Genomic DNA, 23,290 nt, shown 5'->3' with positions numbered 1-23,290 from the left:
AACCTAAAGGTGCTAACAAAATATGCAAGCTCCAGCGATCCATCTATGGACTGGTGCAAGCATCTCAGAGTTGGAATATACGCTTTGATAAGTTGATCAAAGCATATAGTTTTATACAGACTTGCGGTGAAGTCTGTATTTACAAGAAAGTGAGTGGGAGCACTACAGCATTTCTGACAAGTATATGTGAATGACATATTATTGATCGGAAATAATGTAGAATTATTCTGCAAAGCATAAAGGAGTGTTTGAAAGAAGTTTTTCAAAGAAAGACCTCGGCGAAGCTGCTTACATATTAAGCATCAAGATCTATAGAGATAGATCAAGACGCTTGATACGTTTTTTCAATGAGTACATACCTTGACAATATTTTGAAGTAGTTCAAAATGGAACAGTCAAAGAAAAGAGTTCTTGGCTGTGTTACAAGGTGTGAAATTGAGTAAGACTCAAAGCCCGACCACGGCAGAAGATAGAAAGAGAATGAAAGTCATTCCCTATGCCTCAGCCATAGGTTCTATAAAGTATGCCATGCTGTGTACCAGATCTATTGTATACCCTACACTGTGTTAAGCAAGGGAGTACAATAGTGATCTAGGAGTAGATCACTGGACAGCGGTCAAAATTATCCTTAGTGGAATAAGGATATGTTTCTCGATTATGGAGGTGACAAAAGGTTCGTCGTAAAAGGGTTACGTCGATACAAGTTTTGGCACTGATCCGGATGACTCTTAGTCTCAATCTGGATGCATATTGAAAGTGGGAGCAATTAGCTAGAGTAGCTCCGTGCAGAGCATTGTTGACATAGAAATTTGCAAAATACATACGGATCTGAATATGGCAGACCCGTTGACTAAACTTCTCTCACAGGCAAAACATGATCACACCTTAGTACTCTTTGGGTGTTAATCACATAGCGATGTGAACTAGATTATTGACTCTAGTAAACCCTTTGAGTGTTGGTCACATAATGATGTGAACTATTGGTGTTAAATCACATGGCAATGTGAACTAGATTATTGACTCTAGTGCAAGTGGGAGACTGAAGGAAATATGCCCTAGAGGCAATAATAAAGTTATTATTTATTTCCTTATTTCATGATAAATGTTTATTATTCATGCTAGAATTGTATTAACCGGAAACATAATACATGTGTGAATACATAGACAAACAGAGTGTCACTAGTATGCCTCTACTTGACTAGCTCGTTAATCAAAGATGGTTATGTTTCCTAACCATAGACAAAGAGTTGTTATTTGATTAACGAGGATCACATCATTAGGAGAATGATGTGATTGACTTGACCCATTCCGTTAGCTTAGCACTCGATCGTTTAGTATGTTGCTATTGCTTTCTTCATGACTTATACATGTTCCTATGACTATGAGATTATGCAACTCCCGTTTACCGGAGGAACACTTTGTGTGCTACCAAACGTCACAACGTAACTGGGTGATTATAAAGGAGCTCTACAGGTGTCTCCAAAGGTACATGTTGGGTTGGCGTATTTCGAGATTAGGATTTGTCACTCCGATTGTCGGAGAGGTATCTCTGGGCCCTCTCGGTAATGCACATCACCTAAGCCTTGCAAGCATTGCAACTAATGAGTTAGTTGTGAGATGATGTATTACGAAACGAGTAAAGAGACTTGCCGGTAACGAGATTGAACTAGGTATTGAGATACCGACGATCGAGTCTCGGGCAAGTAACATACCGATGACAAAGGGAACAACGTATGTTGTTATGCGGTCTGACCGATAAAGATCTTCGTAGAATATGTAGGAGCCAATATGAGCATCCAGGTTCCGCTATTGGTTATTGACCGGAGACGTGTCTCGGTCATGTCTACATTGTTCTCGAACCCGTAGGGTCCGCACGCTTAAGGTTTCGATGACAGTTAGATTATGAGTTTATGAGTTTTGATGTACCGAAGGTTGTTCGGAGTCCCGGATGTGATCATGGGACATGACGAGGAGTCTCGAAATGGTCGAGACATAAAGATTGATATATTGGAAGCCTATATTTGGATATCGGAAGTGTTCCGGGCGAAATCGGGATTTTACCGGAGTACCGGGAGGTTACCGGAACCCCTCGGGAGGTATATGGGCCTTAGTGGGCCTTAGTGGAAGAGAGGAGAGGTGGCCAGGGCTGGGCCGTGCGCCCCTCCCCCCTAGTCCGAATAGGACAAGGAGAGGGGGGCGGCACCCCCCGTTCCTTCTCTCTCTCCTCTTCCCCCCTCCCGAATCCTATTCCAACTAGGAAAGGGGGGGAATCCTACTCCCGGAGGGAGTAGGACTCCTCCTGGCGCGCCCTCTCCTGGCCGGCCGCATCCCCCCTTTGATCCTTTATATACGGAGGCAGGGGGCACCCCTAGAGACACAAGTTGATCCACGTGATCATATTCTTAACCGTGTGCGGTGCCCCCTTCCACCATAGTCCTCGATAATATTGTAGCGGTGCTTAGGCGAAGCCCTGCGATGGTAGTACATCAAGATCGTCACCACGCCGTCGTGCTGACGGAACTCTTCCCCGACACTTTGCTGGATCGGAGTCCGGGGATCGTCATCGAGCTGAACGTGTGCTAGAACTCGGAGGTACCGTAGTTTCGGTGCTTGATCGGTCGGGCCATGAAGACGTACGACTACATCAACCGTGTTGTGCTAACGCTTCCGCTGTCGGTCTACAAGGGTACGTAGATCACACTCTCCCCTCTCGTTGCTATGCATCACCATGATCTTGCGTGTGCGTAGGAATTTTTTTGAAATTACTACGTTCCCCAACAAAAAGCACTTTGGATCGGGCTGATAATATCAGGCAGTAAAGCCTTCAAACACGCTGACAACATTTTGGAGATAATTTTGTATACCACATTGCAAAGACTGATAGGTCTAAACCGGGTTACCTTCTCGGAAGAGTTGACCTTGGGAATTAACACAATCGTAATATCATTCCAACCCGGTGGAATTGTACAAGTATTCACTGCTTGCAAGACCTCATCCACCAAATCATCCCCTAGCATGGGCCAAAATCTTTTATAAAAATAGCATGAAGACCATCCGGCCCCGGAGCTTTAAATCGCCAATACCAAAAAGAGCCTTATGAACATTATCAACAGTATAAGGGGCGAGCGGGGCATTATTCATCTCAGTAGTCACTCTACTCCGGACAAGAGACAAAACTTCCTGATTTGGGATAAAAACCTCTGATGTAGAAAGATTGGAGAAATAACCCATGATATGTTCCTTCAGATCATTTCCTTATTTCCAAACACCACTATCATCTAGAAGTCTTTTAATATTGTTCCTTTTAGAAGCTGTAGCACGCCTGCACTTGTGATTTGTCGTGCTAGGACTTCTTCATTCGACTAGAGCATCTTTAAGGTGGACCTGTAGCCATGGCCAGGGCCTCAGGAGTCATCCCCGTGATAGGGGTGTTCAAGAACTGTTTGTTCCTACGACGAAGCTCCTCACGTTGCTCCCAAGTGAGAGCTTGAGGGACGTACGACTCGTGAGAGGGGCGTGATTGTCATCGCTGTCGCCGTTGGTGTTCCCGTGCGAAGCGCCCGTGTGCCCATCCCGGGGCCCCGTGTATCCCGGGGGCGGATGAGGCTCGGAGTTGTCTGCCATGAAAACTTCAGCAGTTGATTCGACGCTCTCGTACTCAGACTCATCGGAAGAGCCATCGAGTAGCCCATCGGAGAGGTTGAGGGCGGGCTCGCCGGACTCGAGAGCCGCCACGTGCTCTGCCGCGGCCAGAAGGGCCACGGCGTGCTTGATCCAGCACTGCAGCCGAGAGCATTCAGAACGCTTGCGGCGGCACGCGACAGGAAGGCGATCGGCCACTCGGTAAGGAGCCGATGCTGCTGGAGGAGGCCTCCATACGTGGATGCGTGGAAGTGCGCTGTGCTGCGGATAGGCAACATTTCCACGTCCAGCGGGGCCTCGCGAAGCCACGCTGAGTCGTCGGCGATGAAGCTGAGTGACCTGAAACGGATTTCGCCACCGAGCAACATGATGATGATTCACCCGCCGCATGAAACTTTGCTAGATGCCTATCCTCATGGTGGGCGCCAACTGTCGGGGTTACGATCCTAACAATAAGTACTAGGGGTTCGAAAGAGGGGCAGAGCCTAGCTACGGCGCAGGTGTAACACTCGGTGTTTAACGAGTTCAGACCCCTCTCAACGGAGATAATAACCCTACGTATCGTACGCCGATGCTTGTGTTTCTTGTAGGATATGATTACAAAGGTTGCTTAACCCCAGCTCAAGAGGAGGAGTGCGGCTTATATAGAGTGCGCTGCAGCTCCAAGTCTCCACGTCGCTGGGGCACTTAATGCTCATTACTATGGCATTTACTGGTATAAAGTGCCACAACTACAACAGTTATAGGTAACAGCAGCCATGACTCTACTTTAAGGGTGACTTAGGGTTGCTCGACCATTGCAGCTCCCATGCCGCCCCACCACCTCCCCTGCCCGAGCGGTGGTTGTCGTGCCGACTGAAGAGTGGTCGCCGAGTGGTGTCGAGGTGTCCGAGTGGACTTCCTGATATGTGCATCCGAATGCTAATCTGGTCCAGGGACTTACCAATGATGGTGTGGGGCCCATATGATGGGTTCCTGACCCTGTCTGTAGTAGGTGACCTCATCAACGACTGCATGCATAGTTGGTCGGAGAGCAGGTGCTCCGGAACCCTGTCGTTCGAGATCCTGTCCGGGAGAACGACAATAAGGTTTATGGGGAGCGTCTCGGCGCGGCTGCTCCCGATCCCGTCCGCGTCTCCATCCGCCTCTGCTTCCACTACTTCTCGTACATCGACCCCATGGCTGCCGCCGCCGCCGCCAAGAAAAAAGCCACGGACGATGCCGAGGCCGCCGCCGTCGCTGTGTTGGTCTGGCCAATTGGAGGGTATGATTCGTTCATCCCCTATTTGCATGTTCATATGCTAGCCGTATATATTCTATTTATAGATGTTTTGGTTCTATGTATTGTACGTGCTTACATGCTTAGGTATCAGTATGAGTTGCATATTGTGATTGGCATGTTTATTATCTGCTCGTGGATTAGTCTAATCAAAAGGTGCTGATATTTCAGACTCTGGGTGAACCTGATCAAATCAATCCCATGTAGTGATGTGACTGTTGAGCAGTTGGACCACTGGCAGCATACTGACAGGGTGGTGCTATCCGATGCTGATGACAAAATCATTTAAAAATGGACCTCCAACAAGATTTACTCTGCTAATTCTGCATATCATTGTCAGTTCATTGGTCGAATTAACACTCACCTCTCACAACTCATCTGGATGATCAACATATCGGAAAAGGTAAAGTTTTTCACGTGACTGGCCATCCAAAATTCAGATATCATTTTGGAACTCATTTGAAACCTGCCCATTCATTGCTGTTGTACGGCGCTTCTTTCTGACAAAATTCAGATTTTTTTTTTGAACATGCGACAAAATTCAGATATCATTTTGACCTTAAACGAAGATATGATACAAATTCTCTGCTCCAATGGTGGCTTCATACACTGGACAACATCCCTTGACACCGGCAGAAAGAATTTTCAGCACTATGCATGCTCATCTGGTGGCAGGTTTTGGAACGAAAGAAACAACAGAATTTTCAATGGCAAAGCTACTGATTTCATTGGAACTTGTAACACGATAACTGACAAGTTGTACACTTGGGTCCGTGTTGGAGACAAAGGTGTGAAATGGCTGGCATAGTAGCATATGTTTTTTTTTGCGGGGTAGCATAGTTTTCCTCCCCTTCGTTCCATTCTCATACATATGTAAAGTTTTTTTTTTGCGGGATAGTTCATGGCTTAGAGTACCAACAATCCTGATACACTTAGCTTCTCTGTATTTCCTGGACGGATTTTTCCTCTTGATGAATGAAAAACAGCATTCTGCTGTGGTTCGTAAAAAAAAAGGTTGGGTGCCATGCCAGGGATACATGGTGCGCTGGAGCTGTGTCGACGCGAGATGGCGTACCGGCCAGAAACTGACACGTCTAGAGCTAGTCAATGATAGTGCCCCCTTCACTCACCGCCACAAGTTGGTCCACGTGAGTCATCTTCCATGACTTAATCGTCCAACTACAAATCAGTCAAAGAGGCCGCACATACATCTCGCAAAACGTTGCCATATAGCACCATCAAGCTGAATTTTCGCTTGGAAGATAGAGGAAAATATCTGATACTCTCACCCCTAGGGGCTACCGCCCTTGAACATAGGTGGAGGCAACGAACAAACTGCTTCGTATCCAACACTATTTAAATATGGCGTACTCTGGAGGCAACTCGTATCCAACACAAACAGTGAAGCAGAAAACACACCAGCAATACGCACCACAAGATGAGCACGGCCATGGCACCACTCCTGTTCGCAGTGCTCGTGTTGCCGTTTGCAGCACCTGCCGCGGTGACGATGGCTAGAAGAAACTGCTCCAGCTACTGTGGTTATCCGTCGAACCCGCCGCCGCCTTATCCGTTTGGAGTAGGGCCTTCGTGCTCCATGCCTGGTTTCAATCTCACCTGTGATGCAGATAACGGCACTTACCTCCTGCTGGGCAGCCCAACCATGAAGGTGTCTTTTTATTCCAACGAATTCAATCACAACCTCCGCACCAGTATCTCGTACTTCGTGGAGATGATTGCCGGCGTCCGCGACTACTCCCTCCACTGGGAAGCTCCTGCCAGGCCCTTCGTCATATCTGGGTCGTCAGACATGTCGTTGTTTGTTGTTGGCTGTGGTGTGAAGGCCTCGCTGTTCATTGGCAACTCGGCCGTTGAGGTCGGGAGCTGCTTCGCCGTCTGCGCGGAAGCTCGAATCTTGGAGAAGGTACTCGCGGGTACTTGCAGTGGCCTCGGATGCTGTCTCATTGACATACAAGTGAACCTAAGGGCGTTCACCCTCAACATCTCGCGTATCAGCGATTCGGCGCGCTCGGAAGGAGTGCACGCCTTCATCAGCGGAGATAAGAACCGATTATTCAGTCCGATTGAAGCCTTAAGATCTATACTGCCAGTGCCAGTGCCAGACGAATACGAGTATTCCACTGTGAATCCTGTACTGGATTGGTCTATTCCCTACCAGCCGAACTGTAAGCGCGCCATGCAGAACAAGGGCAGCTATGCATGCGTTAGTAAGGGCAGTGAGTGTCACGACTCGCCAATCGGTGGATACCTTTGCTATTGCCAGCGTGGAGAGGGCAACGCGTACGTCGACGGCGGCTGCGACAACCCGCCAGGTAATTTCTCCATCTATGTGACTATTAACTTTTATGTTGACCTTGGTTGGAGATTACAATAACAAGTTAGTAATAGCTCCTTTTGTGTTTGCGAGGAATGGTTAGACTGCTAGAATAAACATACCACGTCCTAGTTTCCAAGCTTTCAGAACCTAGTTAGCCTAAAAGTTTTTTGACTAGATCATGGCTTATGAATGTTCTCCAAGTTTATGTGTGGCTGTCCAGGCCAATGCTCACGCTATCCTAAGTTTCGTTGTGGCTGGCAAGTGGGCCAAATGTCCACAACCGTAGTACCCTTATCTCCGCATCCAAATCCATACAAACCGTGCACCAACGTAACATGTATTTTATTTTTTTTGCGGGAACGTAACATGTAGATCAACATCACAAACAAGTTCACTGGACAAAGAAATATAGATAGATTCGAGGATAGATAGTTCATTCGACAGACTAATCGGACCCAAAATAGACAAATTTCACCTGATTAAACTAGATATACAAATAAATAAGACAATGCGGAGGGCGAGATCACCACTTATTGGCCGGACCCTTTCCCTTGCGGTCGGCGGCGCGGCGGTCCACCTTCTCCGTGTACATGTCCGCGGCGGGAGGGTCGTCGTCGTCGCCATCCGAGCTGATGGTGCCGCTCTCCGATGCAGAGGAGATGTAGCCCGCCAGACGGCGAATGCCGCAGCTCTACTGTCGGGCGTGGCGTGTCGCCTTCGCCTTGGAGCTCTCCTTCTCCCTCGTGAGGTGCTCCGAAGCCTCGAGCCCGAGGCGGAGCGCCTTCACATTCCTCCACCAGAGGAGCCTGACGTCAGTCACCACAGTGGTGAGCGAGCACCGCATCACCTCGCGGAGGAGCACCTCCTCCGGATCCACCGGCACGAAGCATGCAAACAGTCGGGACGAGCCGGGCTCCACCGCGGCCGCCGCTCGCTGCCGCTCACAAAGGAAGGCCTTCGCCTCCGACTCCAACATGCTCATGCACACCGGAGCCGCGTGCACAAGCATCCACGCTGCCCGGGCAGTGCCGGAGCCGGAGGAAAGGAGAGGGGTCTGCCCTGCCACGGATCTGGAGTGGGGCAGAGCGAGAAGGGCGAGCCCGACCCGCATTGCGAAGGCGCAATCTGGAGGAGCTGGTGGCGGAAGCCACTGAGCTCGAGCTTCTATCGGTGTCTAGCCGCGACCGCTTGATGGCGATGCGGAGTGCGAGCTCCTCATCACCGGGTGCATCACTACCGAGGTTGGAGTCCTCCTCCTTCACGAGGTCGTCCCAGTCCATGGGATTGGACTCGCTGTCAGACTCGTCGCCGAACTTGGCCATGTTGGAGGAGGCGGAGATATTCGGAGAAGACGAGTAGGGAGCGGAGGGGGCAAGTAGACTAAGAGCGACTAGGATTCGTCCGAGAGGATGGGGTTTTATGAGGACGGTGGTGGGGGCGGCACGGGCCATAATGGGCCAGGCCTATGTGACGGGCATGCCCGGGTGCGTCCAGGAGTCCCCTATCCGTCTCAAATATGGACCGGATATGGAAATGTTGATCAGTCGGGATGTTTAGGCTAGATATGAACAGCCCGGTTGGGTGACGTTTTTTAATCCGGACAATGACAGAGCAGCCGTCCGAACGTTTAGGACGGACATGGGTAACCCTATAGGCAACTGGCGCCACGGTGCCACCGTGACAACACTCAAGTTAGAAAAACATGGCAAAACTACGTGTGCCTCTGACAGATAGACAATATTCATGATAACATGCCTCTGGCAGATAGACAATATTCATGATAACATGTGAAATCATGTAGCGTGCATACATAATGAGCATACATTCGGTCTTCGCAAGAAAAAAATGAAGCAATCGACAAACTATTACGATCATATCAACGCCAACCATCTCTTAACACCACAAGGACAATGAGTTTTTTCAACAACGCTTTCAAGAAGAAAACGATGCTCAAGAGCGCCGTCACCGGATCCCACCGCCAAATGCCAGATTCTAAGTTTTAACACTGAATAACAAGTCTAAGCATATCCGAGCAATGCCTTCAACAAGGTCACGACACAAAAACATGGCCATTATCACGTATAACCAACTCGGGCCAGACCAAGAAATTTCATCCCAGAGCTCAAGATCGGGTATTTGAGAAGCACCACCAAATTAAAGTCAATCATGTGTCGTCGCTACAACTTTTCACAATCCTAACTACTACAAGCGTTGGGCTAGAAATCACACCATTGCCGATGCACCATCATATCCTCTACGTCAAGCCACCATTCATAGATTTCATCGCATCATCGAAGGAAAACTGTCCGCAGTGAGAGACGCCAAAAATCACAGTGGAGTCTCCTAGCTACATCCCACAACCTTGCTATAACACCCTCGATGCGACTATAGCTCCCACGTGTCGAGGCACGACTTAGAGACATAATCGCATTGAAGGCATATGTCGCAAGTTAGGCAATCTTCACAACATCTCATGTAATATGAATAATAAAGGGGAGAACATAGTTGGCTTACACTCGCCACGTCAATCAAGAACATAAATAACATTACATCATCCAAAACACTCATGGCCCGACTACGGAGCCAAAATAGAAGAGAACCCAACATGCGACACGGTCCCAATCACCCCCAACTGGGCACCATACTGATCGTCGGGAAATGAAACATAGTATCGCTGAGAGTCTTCGTCGAACTCCCACTTGAGCTCATACGCGTCTCCTGGAGCGGAATCACCTGGACCTGCATCTGGTATAGTGGGAATCTGTGAGCCACAGGGACTCAGCAATCTCGCACCCTCGCGATCAAGACTATTTAAGCTTATAGGAAGGGTAAGGCAAATATATGTGGAGCTGCATCAAGCGGCTAGCATATATGGTGGCTATTTTATTCGCAAAAGAGAGCGAGAAGAGGAGGCAAAGCGCGAGCGAGAAACTAGAGAGCAACCTGCGCAAACATTACTCCAACACCGTGTCCACTTCCCGGACTCCACCGAGAAGAGGCCATCACGGTAACACACTCAGTTGATTTATTTTAATTAATTAAGGCTCAAGTTATCTACAACCGGACATTAACAAATTCCCATCTGCCCATAACCGCGGGCACGGCTTTCGAAAGTTCAATCCGTGCAGGGGAGTCCCAACTTAGCCCATGACAAGCTCTCACGGTCAACGAAGGAATAGACCTCCTCCCAAGACGTTCCGATCAGACTCGGTATCTCGGTAACTCAAGACACTTCGACAGGCTAAAACAAGACCAGCAACACCGCCCGAATGCGCCGACAAATCCCGATAGGAGCTGCACATATCTCTTTCTCAGGGCACACTCAGATGAGACTAGCTACGAGTAAAACCAACCCTCAAGTTTCCCCGAGGTGGCCCCGCAGGCAGCTCAGTTCGGACCAACACTCAGAGGGAGCACTGGCCCGGGGGGGTTTAAAATAAGATGACCCTTGGCTCCGGAACCCAAGGGAAAAAAGGCTAGGTGGCGAATGGTAAAACCAAGGTTGGGCATTGCTGGAAAAGCTTTAATCAAGGCGAACTATCAAGGGGTTCCCATTATAACCCAACCGCGTAAGGAACGCAAAATCCGGGAACATAACACCGATATGACGGAAACTAGGGCGGCAAGAGTGGAACAAAACACTAGGCGAGAGGCCGAGCCTTCCACCCTTTACCAAGTATATAGATGCATTAAGATAACATAGCAATATAATGATATCCCAACAAGTAAATAAATGTTCCAACAAGGAACGGCTCCAATCTTCACCTGCAACTAGCAACGCTATAAGAGGGGCTGAGCAAAGCGGTAACATAGCCAATCAACGGTTTGCTAGGACATGGTGGGTTAGAGGTTCAACATGGCAATTGGGAGGCTGACAAGCAAAAGGTAGGCATCGTAGCATTGGCATAGCAAAGAGCGAGCAAACTAGCATAGCAAAGATAGTAGTGATTTCGAGGGTATGATCATCTTGCCTGCACAGTTGTCAGAGTTGACTGAATCCTCACAAGCAAACTCAACGGGCTCCTCGGTAGCGAACTCATCTCCCGGCTCTACCCAAACAAGACAAACAAGCAACAAGGACACAATCAACCACGTGCAAGACTCAAGCAATATGATGAAATGATGATATGCTATGCGGGATGCGATGCGGGATGCAAATGCAAGATATGACAGGAAATGCATGAACCTGGCCTCAACTTGGAATTCCAAGGGTGCCACTGGAAATATGAGATGAAATCGCTTGAAAACGATATAAAGAACGCCAGAATCGGACTTACGGTTTGGAAATGGCAAGCGTTTCGAAAATGACACCGGTCTGCGATTTACAGCAAGTAGGCATCTAAATGCAATAAAATGAACATGCTACAGCACCCAAACATGACAACAAAATGCATGGCAGGGATGTACACAAGATGCTTAACAAAAGTCTAGCACTGGGCTACGGCCAATTCATCCATTATGAGGTTCAAACAAGCATGTCAAAAACGCAAATGCAAAACAGATTCCAGACTTTGTGAAATTAACACTTGTCTGAAATTTCAGATCACGAAGCCCTCTTCGGAGCAGCAAAACAACATGATACATGACCTGATTAAGACAAGTAAGAACATGGAATAGAGCTACTCAACAAGCTTAACAAAAGACCCAAAGTGACCTGGGGCCAAAAGGGTTCACAAAATATACTAACGGGAACACGAACATAGCTAAAACACAATCAGTTTTCAGACTTAGTGAAAACTGAGACATGCTGAAATATAACTCACGAAGGCATGTAAACGAGCTCGATGCACTCACTACGGTGCAATTCATGGCAAGGCAAGCATACATCCATTAAGAAGGAACAAAATGCTAGCTAGACATGGCAAGAACAATGGCATAGCATGCACGGATCAACTACAATAGCATCGGCAAAAACACAAAGAAGTTGACGATCTGCCCAGATTCACAAGGAAGCAAAAGTAGAGCTCGATTGACTCAAGTTAGGGTGCTCCATAATTGCAAACAAAGACATGCATGGATAGAGCATAACATGATTAACAAAACTCCTTTACTGATCATCCTCAAAAGAGGCACGGATCACTAGGAAACTAGCTGAACATATGGCATCATGAACTAAATAATCCCAGACTTAGTGAAAACTACTAAGTCCCTGAAAACAGAGTTACCGGGTGCCTCACTTTGCAAGCTTGCACAAGTCACCACACACATCCTAAAAATGCATGGGTTGCACCTCTGGAAAGAAGACAAAATCCCTAACAAAACATATGAGAACTCACAGGCATATCATGCACACAATAATCATGGCAAAAATGACAAAAGGCCAAGATGAACTAGCAGATCTGACAATTAACTCACGAAGCCCTCTTCTATCAGCATTTCGGGCATCAAGATGAGCTCAAATGAAAATGATGCAATGGAATAAAATGATGTACTCGTCGAGGCGAACATTCTGATATACTATATGCCCAAATCGGAGCTACGGATGCGGAGATACGGCCGGTCAAAGTAGGCATAAAAATGATGGGAGAGGGGAAAAGTCAACCCTACGGTTTCCTCATATCCAGATCTGAACGGCACGCGGATCGAGGTTCGCCGAAAACACTGTTCACGGCCGGAAGTCGAGGTCGCCGGAGCTTCGAGGGAAGGAGAGGCCGGTCGGTGAGGGAGTGGGCGGAGCGGCGGAGGTCGGCGCCGGAGTTGGGGCGCCGGCTCGCGGGTGCGCGCGGTGACCGGACCTCGCATCGGCAAGGCACGCGACGCCGGCGTGCGGGGGAGCGGCGGATGCTGGCGATGGAGCTCCGGGCGGGCGGCAGCTGGAGGCAGGCGGCGTTGGGGACGAAGGCCCCGGGCGGCGGCGCGGTTCCACGTGCCGGGGAGGGCCGGCTATGGGCCCGAGCGGGCTCCCAGCGGCAGTGGAAGGCGCGGCCACTCAGGCTGCGCCACGTGGCGGCGGTGAGAGGCGTCCGGACATGTCCGTCGGTGGGCGCTTTGTCCGGCGGCGCGCGGAGGAAGGAGAGACTAGGGTTAGGGGTGGATTGCACCGCAAATTTTTGGACGGGGGTGTATATATAGGCATAGGGGGAGCTAGGAGAGTCCAAATGAGGTGCGGTTTTTGGCCATGCGATCGTGATCGAACGCTCTAGGACATGGAGCAGAGTTTGGTGGGTTTTGGGCCAAATTGGAGGGGTGTTGGGCTGCAACACACACGAGTCCTTTTCGGTCCCTCGGTTAACCGTTGGAGTATCAAATGAAGTCCAAATGATACTAAACTTGACAGGCGGTCTACCGGTAGTAAACCAAGGCCGCTTGGCAAGTCTCGATCCAATCCAGAAATGTTTAAACCCCACACACGAAAGAAAGCTACAAATGACCACCGGAGGAGAACGAAGCGCCGGAATGCAAAACGGACAACGGGGAAAATGCTTGAATGCATGAGATGAACACGTATGCAAATGCAATGCACCTGATGACATGATATGAGATGCATGACAAAGAAAACAACACACGGAGCCAAAGACCCGAACCCGAGAAATAAATAACTTAACGCCGGAAACGGCAAGAGTTGGAGTACAAATTGGGCAAGTTACATCCGGGGTGTTACAACACTCCACCACTACGAAAGGATCTCGTCCCAAGATCTAGGACTGAAAGAACTCCGGGTACTCAGAACGGAGGTGATCCTCGCGTTCCCAGGTAGCTTCATGGTCGTAATGGTGTGACCACTTGACTTTGAGAAATTTGATTGACTTGTTGCGAGTCTTGCGTTCAGTCTCTTCAAGTATAGCAACTGGGTGCTCACGATAAGAGAGATCTTCTTGGAGCTCAATGTCCTCGAAGTTGACGGTGCGGTCAGGAGTCTTGAAGCACTTTCGAAGCTGAGAGACATGGAACACGTCATGAAACATTTGCAAAGTTTGAAGGAAGCTCGAGCTGATAGGCGAGGTCGCCTCTCTTGCTGACAATCTTGAAAGGTCCCACGTATCTAGGGGCAAGCTTCCCTTTGATACCGAAGCAACGAGTACCTTTCATAGGAGAGACACGGAGGTAAACATGATCTCCGATCTCGAAAGCCAAATCACGGTGCTTACTATCATAGTAGCTCTTCTGGCGGGATTGGGCTGCTTTGAGGTTATCATGAATGACTTTGCACATTTCTTCTGCTTCTGTGATTAAGTCATTACCCAAAAGCTGATGTTCACCGGTTTCAGACCAGTTGAGAGGGGTACGGCACTTCCTGCCATACAGAATTTCAAAAGGGGCCTTGCCCGAACTTGCTTGAAAACTATTGTTGTAGGAGAATTCAGCATAAGGAAGACAATCCTCCCATTTCATGCCGAAGGAGATCACACAAGCCCTGAGCATATCTTCAAGAATCTGGTTGACACGCTCGACTTGACCGCTTGTTTGAGGATGGAAAGCAGTGCTGAAGCGGATGTTGGTGCCCATGGCCTTCTGAAAAGAATCCCAAAACTTGGAGGTAAAGATGCTGCCACGGTCTGAAGATATCACTTGAGGAATACCATGCAGAGAGACAATTCGAGAGGTATAAAGTTCCGCCAATTGAGCTGCAGTGATCGATTCTTTGATAGGCAGAAAGTGAGCCACTTTGGTGAGTTTATCGATGACAACAAATATAGCATCATTGCCACGCTTGGACTTTGGAAACCCAGTCACGAAGTCCATTTCAATGTGGTCAAACTTCCATTCTGGAATGGCAAGAGGTTGGAGGAGACCAGCTGGCCTTTGGTGTTCTGCCTTCACTCTTCTGCAGACATCACATTCATTCACGAATTGAGCGATCTCGCACTTCATTCGAGTTCACCAATAAGCTTGCTTAAGGTCCTGATACATCTTCGTGCTCCCAGGGTGGATGGAAAGGAGAGAATTGTGAGCCTCGTTCATGATCACTTTACGAAGGTCACCTTTGGGAACAACAATACGATCCTCGAAGAAGAGAGTGTCCTTGTCATCAAGGCGGTAGCACTTGTACTTGGACTGACTCTTGGCAATCCCAATCTTCACCTTTTTCACCATAGCATCAAGAAGCTGGGCTTGGCGAATCTGGTCTTCTAAGGTAGGAGAGACTTGAAGGTTGGCGAGGAAACCTTTAGGAACAACTTGCAGATTAAGTTTGCAGAAAGCTTCACAAAGCTCGGGTTGATAAGGCTTAAGAATCAAACTGCTGCAGTAGGCCTTTCTGCTCAAAGCGTCAGCAATCACATTGGCCTTTCCTGGAGTGTACTCGATACTCGGATTATACTCTTGAATCATTTCGACCCATCGAGTTTGCCTGAGGTTGAGATTAGGCTGAGTGAAGATGTACTTGAGACTCTTGTGATCAGTGAAAATATCCACTTTTCTTCCCAATAGAAGATGTCTCCAAGTCAACAGAGCATGCACAACTGCCGCCAACTCGAGATCATGAGTGGGGTAGTTCTTCTCATTAGGCTTCAACTGGCGAGATGTATAAGCAACAACTTTATTCTCTTGCATCAAAACTGCACTGAGACCTTGGAGAGAGGCATCACAAAAGACCTCGTACGGCTTGGATTCATCAGGCGGAGTCAGAACTGGAGCGGTGATCAATTTCTCTTTCAAAGTGTTGAAAGCAATATCACACTCCGGAGACCAAACGTACTTGACGTGCTTCTGAAGAAGGTTTGAGAGAGGCTTCGCGATCTTAGAAAAGTTTTCAACGAATCTTCGGCAATAGCTTGCGAGACCGAGAAAACTGCAGAGTTGCTTCACGTTCTGAGGATGTTCCCAATTCACAATTGCAGACACCTTCTCAGGATTCACGGCAATGCCCTTGGCAGAGATGATATGACCAAGATAAAGAACCTCATCGAGCCAAAATTCATACTTGGAGAACTTGGCGTAGAACTGATGTTCTCTGAGCTTATCAAGAACCAAACGCAAATGCTTGGCATGATCTTCCTTGTTCTTGGAGAAAACCAGAATGTCGTCGAGATAGACCAAAATGAAGTCATTGGTGTAGGCATTGAAGATGAAGTTCATCATGCGAGAGAGCGTCGGAGGAGCGTTGGCGAGGCCAAAAGACATGACAGTGTATTCATATGAACCAAAGCTTGTTCTGAATGCTGTCTTGGGAATATCTTCTTCACGAATGCGAATCTGGTGATAACCCATACGGAGATCAAGCTTGGAGAATACTTGGGCACCTTTGAGTTGTTCGAACAGCTCATTGATGTTGGGAAGTGGGTATTTGTTCTTGATGGTCTTCTTGTTCACTGGACGATAATCAACACAAAGTCGGTCCGTTCCATCCTTCTTCTTCACAAAAAGAACACCACAACCCCACGGAGAAGAACTAGGCCGGATAAGACCCATTCTTTCTTGCTCATCGAGTTGCTTCTTCAGCTCCTTCAACTCTTCAGGTCCGAGCTTGTAAGGACGTTTGCACACAGGTTCCGTGCCAGGCTCAAGTTCAATAACGAATTCGACTGGCCGGTGCGGAGGCATTCCTGGGAGCTCTTCTGGAAAGACATCTTGATATTCGTAAACGACTGGAATTTGCGAAATAGCGTCCAATTCACCCTTCTCATTGAGAGAAAACAGACGGATGGAATTATCCCGAGCGGCAAAGACAATTACATCCTCAGACGAATGAGTCAATTGAATCTTCCTGGCTGCACAATCAAGCTGAGCCTTGTGCTTAGAAAGCCAAACCATCCCGAGAATAAGATCAATATCCGAGTTACCAAGAACCATTGGAGAAGCCAGAAACTTGAAATCACCCATCAAGATAGAAATATCCGGAACCATCAAACTAGAACTCAGACGCTTAGCTGGAGAGACGACTTGCATAGCTCTAGGTAAAGCCTTAGTACTAAAATTGTTCTCCGATGCAAATGGGAATGACATGAAGGAATGCGATGCACCAGAGTCAAAAAGTACTTTTGCGGGAATATCATTAACAGGAAGGTTACCCATGATGACATCTGGTGATTCCTCTGCCTGAGCTGCATTCAGCAGGTTGACCTTGGCATACTTAGGGTTATGCTTGACCACATCTATACTTGACGCTCTGACAGGAGGAGGAGGAGGAAGACGCCTCTGGTTGAGACACTTATTGGCATAGTGACCCTTCTGTTGGCACTTGTTGCACGTGACCTCTGAAAGTGGACGGTGATACGGAGCACTCGATCTTGGAGCTTGAGGCGAAGCCTTGTTCTGAAAGCCAGGGTTGGGTGGGTGGGAAGAACCACTACCACATTTGCTCTTCTGCTGATACGGTTGACGGAACGGAGGAGGAGGAAGCCAAAACTTCTGCTGCTTGGCCACTTGAGTCGAGGAAGAAGGAGTAACATCTCTGACTCGCTTCCTGGAAGCATCACACCTCAATTGAGCAGCCTCTTGCTTCAGTGCCATGTTGTAGAACTCATCGTATCTCAAGGGCTCAAAGAGGACAAGAGCGAGCTGAATTTCTTCTCTGAGACCACCCCTGAACTGATATATCATGCTCTTCTCATCAGGCACGTCCTGCTTGGCAAAGCGGGCAAGCTTCTGGAACAATTTGTTGTAGTCATAGACAGACAAAGAGCCTTGCTTCAGATTGCGGAATTCCTCACGCTTGCTTTCAACCACGCTCTGCGGAATATGATGAGCTCGGAAATCTCAACGGAAATCATCCCAAGTGATAACACGTCCACCTCTGGAATCCTTGTACTGCTGGAACCATTCTGCAGCTTGATCTTTGAGTTGGAAGGAAGCGAACTTGACAAAGTCCTCAGGCCTGACGTTACTGCACTCGAAATGCTTACACAGATCCACAAGCCAATCATCAGCATCAGTTGCCTCAACACAATTGCTGAAAGTCTTTGGCCCGTTAGCAAGGAACTGGTTGAGTGTAGCAAAGTGACTCTGATTGCTGCCTTGATTCCCTTGACTGCCTTGATTGCGCTCTTGAAGAATTTGCATGATCAGCTGTGTGTTTGCATTGGTTGCGGCCATCATAGCTTGCCATGCCTCCGGAGGATGTGGAGGTGGTGGCGGATCAGGATTCGGAGTCGTGCGTGTTGGAGGAGCCATCCTGAAGAGGTTGACCACCATTAGCACATTGATAGATAAATATTGAAGCTGAATCCAACGGAATGAAAATTGCAACATATAGTCTTCACATCCGAACAAAATGAATGAATGCATTCCTCTTGAAATGGTCACATATCCATAAATTGAGAAGCCATGTAGAATTAAGGTAGAGAAATAAATCAACAAGGTACGGATCAAGAACGAATAATCGGTAAGAAATCCCAATCTCAAACCAATATCCGTGGAAGAAGAACTAGAGCTACTAGAATTCCCACCTATGAAACTCCCGAACCTTTTCAGTTATGCAATCAGGTGTTGGGGATACAGGGGAAGCATAATATCTCACCCAAACTAGCAAATCCTACATCCAGCTGTATCCATCCTTCAACACATAACCAAGAAAACTTCGGAAACCATCTACCTCAACCTTCGAAAAGCATCCGTTATACAAGTTATGGCGATACTCCCGAACTCCCGCCCCAGTACTGGGTGGCGTCAAGGTTATCTCACCAACGAACTGCATAAAAGAGATTTTCGATGTCGGCGAACATATCTCAAGTATTCCAGAATTGCAACGATAAAATTATGATGACAACACCTCAGAGCTCAACTCCCCGGGACACTTCCACTAAACCCCTAATAGGAGGCACCAAGACAATGTGCTCATCATAAGCCATCGGAACGATTCCAAGATACTCGCGTGATCCTAAAAATTTTTTAGTGAAATTTGAGAAGAGAAGAGTCAAAACTCTACGTCAGGATGCCTTACCAGAGCGATGAGGAGACTGGGAAGTAAAAAGAATTCCTAAACTCTCCGATATATAATTCCTAAATGACTCGAAACATTTTTCTAGACACAACTCGGCCGCTAAAAACGATCAAGCAATGGGGCTCCTAAGGTCGGGGAAGACTCTGATACCAACTTATAACACCCTCGATGCGACTATAGCTCCCACGTGTCGAGGCCCGACTTAGAGACATAATCGCATTGAAGGCATATGTCGCAAGTTAGGCAATCTTCACAACATCCCATGTAATATGAATAATAAAGGGGAGAACATAGTTGGCTTACACTCGCCACGTCAATCAAGAACATAAATAACATTACATCATCCAAAACTCTCATGGCCCGACTACGGCGCCAAAATAGAAGAGAACCCAACATGCGACACGGTCCCAATCACCCCCAACTGGGCACCACTATTGATTGTCGGGAAATGAAACATAGTATCGCTGAGAGTCTTCGTCGAACTCCCACTTGAGCTCATACGCGTCTCCTGGAGCGGAATCACCTGGACCTGCATCTGGTATAGTGGGAATCTGTGAGCCACATGGGACTCAGCAATCTCGCACCCTCGCGATCAAGACTATTTAAGCTGATAGGAAGGGTAAGGCAAATATATGTGGAGCTGCATCAAGCGGCTAGCATATATGGTGGCTATTTTACTTGCAAAAGAGAGCGAGAAGAGGAGGCAAAGCGCGAGCGAGAAACTAGAGAGCAACCTGCGCAAACATTACTCCAACACTGTGTCCACTTCCCGGACTCCGCCGAGAAGAAGCCATCACGGTAACACACTCAGTTGAATTATTTTAATTAATTAAGGTTCAAGTTATCTACAATTGGACATTAACAAATTCCCATCTGCCCATAACCGCGGGCACGGCTTTCGAAAGTTCAATCCCTGCAGGGGAGTCCCAACTTAGCCCATGACAAGCTCTCACGGTCAACGAAGGAATAGACCTCCTCCCAAGACGTTCCGATCAGACTCGGTATCTCGGTAACTCAAGACACTTCGACAGGTTAAAACAAGACCAGCAACACCGCCCAAATGTGCCGACAAATCCCGATAGGAGCTACACATATCTCGTTCTCAGGGCACACTCAGATGAGACTAGCTACGAGTAAAACCAACCCTCAAGTTTCCCCGAGGTGGCCCCGCAGGCAGCTCAGTTCGGACCAACACTCAGAGGGAGCACTGGCCCGGGGGGTTTAAAATAAGATGACCCTTGGGCTCCGGTAACCCAAGGGAAAAAGAGGCTAGGTGGCGAATGGTAAAACTAAGGTTGGGCATTGCTGGAAAAGCTTTAAACAAGGCGAACTATCAAGGGGTTCCCATTATAACCCAACCGCGTAAGGAACGCAAAATCCGGGAACATAACACCGATATGACAGAAACTAGGGCGGCAAGAGTGGAACAAAACACTAGGCGAGAGGCCGAGCCTTCCACCCTTTACCAAGTATATAGATGCACTAAGATAACATAGCAATATAATGATATCCCAACAGGTAAATAAATGTTCAACAAGGAACGGCTCCAATCTTCACCTGCAACTAGCAACGCTATAAGAGGGGCTGAGCAAAGCGGTAACATAGTCAATCAACGGTTTGCTAGGACATGGTGGGTTAGAGGTTCAACATGGCAATTGGGAGGCTGACAAGAAAAAGGTAGGCATCATAGCATTGGCATAGCAAGAGCGAGCAAACTAGCATATCAAAGATAGTAGTGATTTCGAGGGTATGATCATCTTGCCTGCACAGTTGTCAGAGTTGACTGGATCCTCACAAGCAAACTCAACGGGCTCCTCGGTAGCGAACTTGTCTCCTGGCTCTACCCAAATAAGACAAACAAGCAACAAGGACACAATCAACCACGTGCAAGACCAAGCAATACGATGAAATGATGATATGCTATGCGGGATGCGATGCGGGATGTCAAATGCAAGATATGACAGTAAATGCATGAACCTGGCCTCAACTTGGAATTCCAAGGGTGCCACTGGAATGATGATATGAAATCTCTTGAAAACTATATAAAGAACGCCGGAATCGGAGTTACGGTTTGGAAATGGCAAGCGTTTCGAAAATGACACCGGTCTGCGATTTACAGCAAGTAGGCATCTAAATGCAATGAAATGAATATGCTACAGCACCCAAACATGACAATAAAATGCATGGCAGGGATGTACACAAGATGCTTAACAAAAGTCTAGCACTGGGCTACGGCCAATTCATCCATTATGAGGTTCAAACAAGCATGTCAAAAACGCAAATGCAAAACAGATTCCAGACTTAGTGAAATTAACACTTGTCTGAAATTTCAGATCACGAAGCCCTCTTCGGAGCAGCAAAACAACATGATACATGACCTTATTAAGGCAAGTAAGAACATGGAATAGAGCTACTCAACAAGCTTAACAAAAGACCCAAAGTGACCTGGGGCCAAAAGGGTCCACAAAATATACTAACGGGCACACGAACATAGCTAAAACACAATCAGTTTTCAGACTTAGTGAAAACTGAGACATGCTGAAATATAACTCACGAAGGCATGTAAACGAGCTCGATGCACTCACTACGGTGCAAGTAATGGCAAGGCAAGCATACATCTATTAAGAAGGCACAAAATGCTAGCTAGACATGGCAAGAACAATGGCATAGCATGCACGGATCAACTACAATAGCATCGGCAAAAACGCAAACAAGTTGACGATCTGCCCGGATTCACAACGAAGCAAAAGTAGAGCTCTATTGACTCAAGCTAGTATGCTCCATAATTGCAAACAAAGACATGGATGGATAGAGCATAACATGATTAACAAAACTCCTTTACTGATCATCCTCAAAAGAGGCACAGATCACTAGGAAACAAGCTGAACATATGGCATCATGAACTAAATAATCCCAGACTTAGTGAAAACTACTAAGTCCCTGAAAACAGAGTTACCGGGTGCCGCACTTTGCAAGCTTGCACAAGTCACCACACACATCCTAAAAATGCATGGGTTGCACCTCTGGAAAGAAGACAAAATCCCTAACAAAACATATGAGAACTCACAGGCATATCATGCACACAATAATCATGGCAAAAATGACAAAAGTCTAAGATGAACTAGCAGATCTGACAATTAACTCACGAAGCCCTCTTCTAACAGCATTTCGGGCATCAAGATGAGCTTAAATGAAAATGATGCAATAGAATAAAATGATGTACTCGTCGAGGCGAACATTTTGATATACTATATGCCCAAATCGGAGCTACGGATGCGGAGATACGGCCGGTCAAATTAGGCATAAAAAATGATGGGAGAGGGGAAAAGTCAACCCTAGGGTTTCCTCAGATCTAGATCTGAACGGCACGTGGATCAAGGTTCGCCGGAAACACTGTTCACCACCGGAAGTCGAGGTCGCCGGAGCTTCGAGGGGAGGAGAGGTCGGCAGGTGAGGGAGTGGGCGGAGCGGCGGAGGTCGGCGCCGGAGTTGGGGCGCCGGCTCGCGGGTGCGCGCGTTGGCCGGACCTCGCATCGGCGAGGCACGCGACGCCGACGTGCGGGGGAGCGGCGGCTGCCGGCGATGGAGCTCCGAGCGGGCGGCGGCTGGAGGCAGGCGGCGATGGGGACGAAGGCCCCGGGCGGCGGCGCGGTTCCACGGGCCGGGGAGGGCCGGCTATGGGCCCGAGCGGGCTCCCGGCGGTGGTGGAAGGCGCGGCCACTCAGGCTGCACCACGTGGCGGCGGTGAGAGGCGTCCGGACATGTCCGTCGGTGGGCGCTTTGTCCGGCAGCGCGCGGAGGAAGGAGAGACTAGGATTAGGGGTGGATTGCACCGCGAATTTTTGGAGGGGGGGTGTATATATAGGCATAGGGGGAGCTAGGAGAGTCCAAATGAGGTGCGGTTTTCGGCCACGCGATCGTGATCGAACGCTCTAGGACATGGAGCAGAGTTTGGTGGGTTTGGGCCAAATTGGAGGGTTGTTGGGCTGCAACACACACGAGGCCTTTTTGGTCCCTCGGTTAACCGTTGGAGTATCAAACGAAGTCCAAATGATACGAAACTTGACAGGCGGTCTACCGGTAGTAAACCAAGGCCACTTGGCAAGTCTCGATCCAATCCGGAAATGTTTAAACCCCACACACGAAAGAAAGCTAGAAATGACCACCGGAGGAGAACGAAGCGCCAGAATGCAAAACGGACAACGGGGAA

The 23,290-nt window shown here is 48.2% G+C and overlaps 1 protein-coding gene across 1 annotated transcript in view; it reads left to right on the top strand.

The window, feature by feature from the left end:
- Positions 1 to 6,317: 6,317 nt before the first annotated feature.
- Positions 6,318 to 23,290, top strand: part of LOC123189854 (wall-associated receptor kinase 1) — a 38,998-nt gene continuing 22,025 nt past the window's right edge. Inside the window, exon 1 of the mRNA XM_044602359.1 lies at positions 6,318 to 7,254. Coding sequence (XP_044458294.1) covers positions 6,360 to 7,254 — 895 coding nt within the window. The 5' untranslated portion in view covers positions 6,318 to 6,359. The remainder of the gene's footprint in view (positions 7,255 to 23,290) is intronic.

The sequence above is a fragment of the Triticum aestivum genome, chromosome 2A, assembly GCF_018294505.1.
Source record: "Triticum aestivum cultivar Chinese Spring chromosome 2A, IWGSC CS RefSeq v2.1, whole genome shotgun sequence".
NCBI classification, from domain to species: Eukaryota; Viridiplantae; Streptophyta; class Magnoliopsida; order Poales; family Poaceae; genus Triticum; species Triticum aestivum.
The sequence above is the reverse complement of the archived record's forward strand: the minus strand, read 5'-3'. Positions and strand labels throughout refer to the sequence as shown.